This window comes from Pyricularia pennisetigena, assembly GCF_004337985.1.
Source record: "Pyricularia pennisetigena strain Br36 chromosome Unknown Pyricularia_pennisetigena_Br36_Scf_38, whole genome shotgun sequence".
NCBI lineage: Eukaryota > Fungi > Ascomycota > Sordariomycetes > Magnaporthales > Pyriculariaceae > Pyricularia > Pyricularia pennisetigena.
The window spans coordinates 1279-8999 of NW_021940950.1; the positions used below are offsets into that span (position 1 = coordinate 1279).

The 7721-nt window shown below is 48.2% G+C and overlaps 4 protein-coding genes across 4 annotated transcripts; 2 read left to right on the forward strand and 2 right to left on the reverse strand.

The window, feature by feature from the left end:
- Positions 1–1031: 1031 nt before the first annotated feature.
- PpBr36_11456 (uncharacterized protein) lies at positions 1032–1565 on the forward strand (the record flags this gene model as incomplete). The annotated part of the gene is made up of 1 exon (XM_029898556.1): positions 1032–1565. The coding sequence occupies one exon, from the start codon at positions 1032–1034 to the stop codon at positions 1563–1565; it is 534 nt and encodes a 177-aa protein (XP_029743110.1).
- A 238-nt stretch (positions 1566–1803) lies between these two features.
- On the reverse strand, positions 1804–2449 carry PpBr36_11457 (uncharacterized protein; the record flags this gene model as incomplete). Its single annotated transcript, XM_029898557.1, has 3 exons — positions 2206–2449; positions 2009–2163; positions 1804–1908 (listed from the first exon to the last, which is right to left on the reverse strand). Exons 1-3 carry the CDS (start codon positions 2435–2437, stop codon positions 1804–1806), a joined length of 492 nt encoding a protein of 163 aa, XP_029743109.1. The 5' UTR covers positions 2438–2449.
- Positions 2450–2903: 454 nt separating this feature from the next.
- PpBr36_11458 (uncharacterized protein) lies at positions 2904–5938 on the reverse strand (the record flags this gene model as incomplete). Its single annotated transcript, XM_029898558.1, has 2 exons — positions 2904–5536; positions 5617–5938. 2 exons carry the CDS (start codon positions 5936–5938, stop codon positions 2904–2906), a joined length of 2955 nt encoding a protein of 984 aa, XP_029743112.1.
- A 1279-nt stretch (positions 5939–7217) lies between these two features.
- Positions 7218–7364, forward strand: PpBr36_11459 (uncharacterized protein; the record flags this gene model as incomplete). Its single annotated transcript, XM_029898559.1, has 1 exon — positions 7218–7364. The coding sequence occupies one exon, from the start codon at positions 7218–7220 to the stop codon at positions 7362–7364; it is 147 nt and encodes a 48-aa protein (XP_029743111.1).
- Between the last annotated feature and the right edge of the window lie 357 nt (positions 7365–7721).

Here is a 7721-nt window from a genome sequence, read left to right on the forward strand (position 1 = left end):
CTACCTGCTCAGTTGTAATAGGGAAACCCTAGATTGCTGTTTTTGTATTTTTCAATAGTTTTGCAATTCAAGGTTATATGTTATTTTCTCTTCAACTTCAATCACATTCCCGGCTGCTGGTATTAGATTTGTCCCGAAAGCTGATGCAGGCATCCTGCTCTATCACCACGTATTTGTCGTCAGCCTAGTTGCAGGATGACTGGCACCCCAACCTCCTGTCCTTGATACAACCTTCGAAAGAACCTTCGAGGACCCACCTTAGCGGGACAGTACACCCATTAAGCCGTCACGATAATAAGATGATGTCTCGCGAGAGAGGTGTCATATGGTGGGTCTTGGAAGGTTATACAAGAGGATTCCCTCGCCTCTTTGTCCCGATATTCCTTGCTCGAGTGGGTTAAAATGGTTGTGGATGGGGTGTATGCGTTATATTCTCGATCATTGGACCACCCCGGGAACAGTAAATGAAAGTCAACAGGCTGGAGTCGTAAATCTATAGACTAACATTGACAACACGTCCCGACGCGTTATCCCAATAATCGCGCTGGCGCACCCTGAGCCGGCCAGCGCGCTCGTGTAATTCATCTGCAGAGGTGCTGAGGGGGGGGGGGCGTGGTTGTGATAAAAAAGACTGATTGGAAGAACCGCCAAGTCGCCTCCTCCATGTTACTTCCAAGGCGTATCTTTACAAAGCTCACGCCGTTACATCACTCTATTCGAAGATTAATGAGGGAGGCAAGATGGTTCCCTTTATGATTGGCGATGTTAGAGAAGGACACTGTCTAGAGTGTAGTGAGCTATACAGGCTGCTTAGTCGAGCTTTTCCCTGCCTTTTAAAGTGTGTTGGGTGGCTGCGCTGTTCTAGCTCTGTCTACACTGAATCAGAGGGCATACTATCGAGTACCGCAGCGCGGTATTTATCATTCCCCATTCATCTCCGGCAGCTAATTGAGCAGACACCGTTATCGCTCCATTATTTACCAACCTCTCTATTGTGTTGTTAAGCGGCATTCAAATCGAAAACACTCATCATGGATGGGTATCCCGAGTCCGACGAATGCGCAATCGACAGTGGTTCCGACTGGGAAAATGAAAGCCTGACTCAAAATCCGCCTTTTGAACGGATATTTCAGAAAACAAACATATCATCCAGCCGAACCTCAAAATCATTGCTGACCGTGGGGTTGGAGAATGAGACGCACCCAGAAAAGAGACAAACGGAAAATCACCATTCCAGCTTGTGTAAATGCTCAAGCTACGAACCTATGAAGAGAGTCGACATTGAAGGCAGTAAGAGCAACGCGTTAAACAATCAACCTAAAGGCGCTCTTGTAACAGAGACAGTACTGAAAAAAAACTCTACTGATCTTCGTGAGGGCGTTCAAAAAGGAAAGTCAAACGAGAGCTCCAAAACTTCATGGCCCGCAAGCACCACGTCACGGCGAGAAAAGATCTCGGGTAATGGTCGCCAAAATGTACGGTATCTTGAGCAAGACACGTTGGGGAAGAAAAGTGATGACTGGAATCAGTTCGACACCCACAATTATCATAGAGCTTGCTGGTAAATACTGGTTGCTGGTTATGTACATTGCTTCTCCCCACTTAACCCAGCAGTTTGAGCGCTCCAGCAAGCACAAGAGGTTTTAGTCAAGACAACAGGAGTTTTACTCTCGACCGCAAGCTCCTCTTCCTCCCACCCAAACAAGAGCACTGTCCGGCTACTTAAAAGAACGCCAAAAAGCATCAAATCTCAAAAGTTTACTTATTATCTCACTGGGATCCCGAATTGGGCAAGTGGATTTATTAGAGGGTCGCCAACGTCCACTCTGGGAATGAGGGTCGTGAGATGGTTGGCATCGCTGGAGAGCTGTGGCTGCTTATTTTCCAGATTTCGGGCGAGATTAAGCGCTGCAAACGAGGTTATGCCGGACGCAACCAATTTGCATAGACTTCAACCAGCCTCCCCCCAGCGACAAACTTCTAGGCTTGCTTTAGTATATATACGAACTATAGCCATGTTCTTTCCACCTGCCAAGTCGTACTTGAACACGTAGATTGCGAAGGGGCGGCAGGGTTGGGCTCTTCTGAGTTGGTTCTGCTCCTCCCATCGAGTTTTGTAGAGGCAGTTTGCCCGGCCCATGTCCCATTTATCACCTACCTCATCTTCAAAGGTTCTTCAGGATGTTTTTGCAGTTGGCATCGAACCTGAGGTTCCAAAGGCGGATAGAGGCCATAATGTCTCCGCATTGCCCAGCTCGTACTCGCGCCCTAGCAATCTGTCAACAAACCTGACACCGGCCTTGGTGCGGAGCTTGCTGTTGCCAGTATTTCTAAAGCCAAGCATGGGGCGCTCGCAACGCTTGCGAGTGCGGCGCGGCTTGTCGTTAAGGCGATTACCAGTCTCGATAAAACTATCAACCATCTCCTTGTTTTCCATGGTGCGGATACAGCTAGTTGCAGGAGGTTGCGAGGTTCCCTTGCATGGGTGACCGGTTTTTCTTTTCTTTTTTTTCTTTTTTTTTGTTAAGCCGGCTTGATTGGGGCACATATTTCTCTGCTATCTTGGCCAGCCCTCAAAAGATTAATGATTGGATAACAGGCTTTGAGCGAGTTCTACACCGCCTCGACGACAGTTGTCCATCTCATTTAATAGGCCTTTGATCACCCTATGGTACAACTCACAAGCCGTGAAAAGGGATATCGTGATCAGCACATTCATTAAAGCTCAACAAACATCGAACTAACAGGCTAGGGCGGGTTGCCACTATGCCACGATAGGAGATTTTGGCCAGACTCAACAACGACCTACGAAAAGCCTACATTTTTCTGATTGTGCGAGGGAGTAGATCGAACTTCTATATCTCGAATCGCTTCATTCGTTTAGTTCGTATATGCAGAATAATTTATACTCCAACAATGCCTTTCTTATGCCGACTGCTTTCACAGTCTTCACACAAACATGTACCCTCTATAAAACCGCTCCCCCAGTTTGCAGTAAGCTCCTCTCCCACAGTTACATCCCTCACCGAAACTACCATCATCCGGTACTTCCCAGATATCCTCATGCCCTCAATCTTGACCGCGGGAGAACAGCATCGGTGGTTGATAAACCGAAAGATATTCCCTTTATCTCCGGTATACAGCTGTGCACTCACAGGCTGTCCATCCAGATCATCCCTAGCAAATACCAAACCCATGCCATTAGAGAAGAAACCCGGTTCAACAAAAGTTCCGACAAGCTCCCCAAAAACATGATGTCGCCCGTAAGATTTGGTCACCTGGATGCCAAAACCTTTTTTGCCATAGTGGCTGACGTGAAGCCCTTCGCAGGTAGTGTATCTTTGGATGCATGTGCAGTTTGAGTGTTTGCAGAGCATGCATTTACAACCAGGTGGCAGCCAATCCGGGGGTAGGGGCCAGTCCCAGGGCCAATCTTCGGGCTTTTGCCAATTGGGGGTTTCGCTCAAGTTTTCCTGTATATAGCCGACCTTGAGCAATTGAACTTGGCACTCCAGAGGCAGCTCTGGCTTGGTAGGGACACATTCAAATATCGTCATTTGGCTGTCTTCCAAAATCGAATCCACAAAGGTTTGTCCCAGTTGCCGAAATAGCTCGAAATGGGGGCGGGACTTCAGGCAACTTTGGAAGTTCTGCGTACACCCTCTTTCGAACTGCCGCATAGAGATCTCACAATTGCCTTGAAACGGTAAGAAGACCACCAGACTTCCGAGGATCTCATCGAAATTCCGAGCGTTGAAGATGTGGGAACGAAAAGTCGAAAATTCGACCTTGGTTTTTGAGAGTTTGTAAAAGTTTTCCAGCGTACGCGGAGGCAGATTTTTCCTGCCCTCTTTTGTTTTATCCATCTCCCTGAAGGTCTGGATCCGGGCAAGACAAGCGAGTAGCGCCGTCAGAACTGACTTGGAGTCAAAGTAGCTAGCGAGTTCGTAGTATGCGGCCACCTTCTCATGTGGAGCTAATCCACCAACAGCAAAGCTCCGTACATTATCACGGGCTCTCCAAGCAGTAAGAAGTTCCTGAAACCGGTTAAGAGCATCGGAATTGAACAGAAAGTCGGCTAGGTCATCCGGAGTCGGCTCATCCTTTGGTTTCTTTGCTAATGGTTGTCCAGTCGCCTTTGCGGCAAACCTCTTAGAGGTCCTCGTTGGCACGTTTTGCGGGGCGCTGCTTGGGCTCTGCTGTGCCTTTTGTATTCGCGTTTGATGTCGCAAAGACTTGCGCTCGCTTGCGCCTGGCAACAGTTGGACATTGCCAATATTCTCATTCGCAGCAAAACTGAGCCCACATTCTTCGCAAACGCGTACGCGGCGATCAGGAAACAATTCTTCGTCATCCAACAGGATGTTAATAGCAACCGCAAAACAGGCTGTCTTGTTAACCGCAAGATGGTATTGTCCTGGCTGTGTCACGACCATATCGCCTGGCCCCGCCGTCAGCAAGCGAAATTTGATACCTTCATCACTAAGCTGATTCGGCCCGATCAGTAAGTTGTGATGGCGAATCCATTGATCACAGCGGGATGAGCCCCGTTTCTCCTTGATTAAACGTGCAACAAAATCTTCGAACCTATTGCTATGGTCCGGATCAATCAGCAACCAAATCTTCTCCCCGATCAAGGTTATGTTGGCCGAACGCCAGTTTGCATCTTCGCGGTGCATTGCAGTGCCTGAAAGAGCCGAGCCGAGTAACCAATACGGGAGCGTGACGCCGGCCACGTGGCCATCATTATTGATCCCCGGTTTGGCAGATTCTTTCCTCAGATCTACGAGTTTGGAAAGCTTGCCCGGATGCAAAAAGTTGTCAAACTTTTGTTGGCATGATGCAAGCGATGGACCGACATAGTATGGAATATGCCCTTTGGGAGGATCAGCGATTAGGTTCTCGATGAAAGTTTTGCCATCTACGTCCGGTATTGGCGCATGAAAGAAATCCGGAACCTGAAACCCGCAAGAAGATAAAACCAAAGAATTGTCCTTGTATTCTACGCCGACAAGGTCGTAGTCTTCTTTTGGCAGATCAATAATTTTTTTGAAGTGTTCCGGGTCGATTTGTTCGAAGTCCTTGATGTGCACCGCGCCAGAGAAGTTGGAGCCTAGTTTGGTAGCTATGCTGGAAGCAAGTCTTTCCCCCAAATCGGCAGTGACAAAGGCCTGTTGGCGATTCGGGTCTTGATTCCACAGAAACTCAGGCTGCATGGCCGCACTAGGAATCACAGAAGTCGCTGTTTGCGTTCGAGTATCGTTGCTAGGCCGATTGGCCGGATTACAAGGGCTTTGTGGGGGGCTATTGAGTGGAGTGCTCGTAGACGAGTGGGCCTCGGGGCTGCTGAATGCAGCGTCGGGCATATCAGCGTCGACTGGATCGGCTACATTCTGCGGAGTGCTGCCAGTGGTGTCGCTACTATGTTCCGAATCGCCTCTAGATGCAGATAGCAGAGGTGCTGAAGCAGGCCCCAAGGCAGGTTCCATATCTGTTTGGTCTTCATCGCGCCTATACCCGACAGGCGATGACTTCGCTGAGGATAAGGGACCTGGTGCAGGATTTACAATCGATCAATTAGCGACTTCTTCGGGATAGTCGAGCTGTTGGACTTACTGGCTTTGATCCCCCTTTTCACTTCTTCCATCTCACGTTTAAGCCGTTCGTTTTCGGTCCTGAGTTTCTCGAGCATGGCCTGCTGTTCCACCAGCTGTATTTTGATAGACTGTCCTCGCTTGCTTTTGCTAAAGCTGGGTTCCTCGAGCTCGGTTTTTAGCGTCTTAATCTCCATTCTGTGTCTCGCCTCCAGTCGCTCGATCTCTTTCGTGTGGTCGCAGACCTTTCTCAGGATCCATAGCTGAATACTCTTGGGAGCACTGACGACGTAATCCCTCGCACCTTCGGGCGCGTTTGCGAAGTAGTCGGATTCAGGTTCCATTGCGTCTACTTTGGATAAATCGAGCCGCGATGTCGAAAGGTGACTGGCACGACGTGATCAGCTACCTGGTTCGACACGCAACGCGACGCGGACAAGGCGGGGTTAGCGTTGTTCGTAAATGGCCATTGGACCGTGCACGATGAGTGTTTTGCTGTTGCACCTGTAACAAACGTCCGGGGTTACAAACGATTGCTGACTACAAAATTTTACAGCCTAATAAGCATCCATACTTAAGAAGGCAGATTGTGCCAGGACAGAAGGTGTGTACTCTGAGTTTTGTTGGACCTTTCTCCTGAACTGAGATAGTTTCTCATAGGGGCGCCACTGGGCTTAACAATAGAGTTACAGCGAGGCTCGCTTCGGAACAACTGACGCACCCTAACGTACACGGGCAGCCTGAATTATAGGGTAGGAGAGCCATGTATTAGGTTGAGTAGCGTTATCTGGCCAAAAGAGCGTGGAAGCTCTTTTATCCTGCTCCTATCGCTGACTCAGCGCTTGCTGTTATGCGATGACAAGATTTATCTGATTATCTAATGCGACACAAACAACCAAGCTAAATTACAATAAAAGGATGGGTGTGCTTTCCAATGTATATAACTGGGACAACATTGGAAATCTGATAAAACACAAAAAAGGCTCAAGCAGTAACCTTTTGTAGGCCCGCTAGCTTTGAGACGCCTTTTGTTGGACTCGATGAAAAAAACTAAGAGCATCCGGGTTAGCAATAAGTGTCTGCCGTGAAGCTTGTGAGTGACCCAAGAGCATTTTTGAAATAGTGACTGGTTTTGCTCCTCGCACACAACCTATCTAGCACACGTGAGTATATGACCTACTTGTTCCAATATTTGCGTTATCTTGGACATGAAATCCCAATCTCCTTCCAAAGAGCAAACGGATGTTTTGCTAACTGATAAAGGGATGCGGAAACAGAACGCGCAACACGTCCGCCGGGAAATTGTAACGCTGCAACCCCAAAGGAGGCGACACACAAAGCAACGCCCCCGTTCGCGTTGCGAAATTTCGCCATGGCTTTGAGCAGAAACTTTTTGCCGCTGCCACTATGGCCTAAAAACATTAGCTTTTTTATTGAACTTTTATTTAATATTTATCTTCTCTTACGGTTCGTGCGATTAGGTTTAGTCAGCTTTGTTGCGGATGCAGCAAAGCTGACTAAGTCTAAGCAAGGTATTTACAAGCAGTTCTGAATGTAAGCTTGACCGCTGCGAATATTACAAAAGACTAAAGCATAGTCGATTTCAAAAATGACAACGCAACTATGGGCAAAAATTCGGACATTTTCTACCATGGGCCCTCTTTCGCTGCGCTCCATCAAAATGAATTGCGGATTAGTCGTTTGACTGAACGGTCGGTTGTTCAGGGGTGTGGGTCCAAGAACAGCATGAAGGTACAATCTTATGTTTGAAAATATCATTCAAGCAAGCATTAGAGAGCGAAAAGGTGCAGCAGGGCTGACATCAGCCTTGGCGGAACTGCAATTAGAAATATACGACTGAAATCGTAAGATTAGAGGTAGGTGCATCTCATGGTGAAATCGGCGTCAACTGGTTTAATCGCTTTGGTTGGCATTCGTTATGCCTCCCCTGTAGCTAACTGTCAGATGCATGCCAAGCTAGGAACGGAACTGGCCATAGATATCGATCATGCCTCCAGTTCTTCGGTCATACCGCCGATCTGCTAACAGCCCGAGGACCCCTGATGGTCGTGGTAGCAGAGGGTGCTCTCGTATAAGGATTCGTCTCCCCCGGCGTTATCTTCAGTT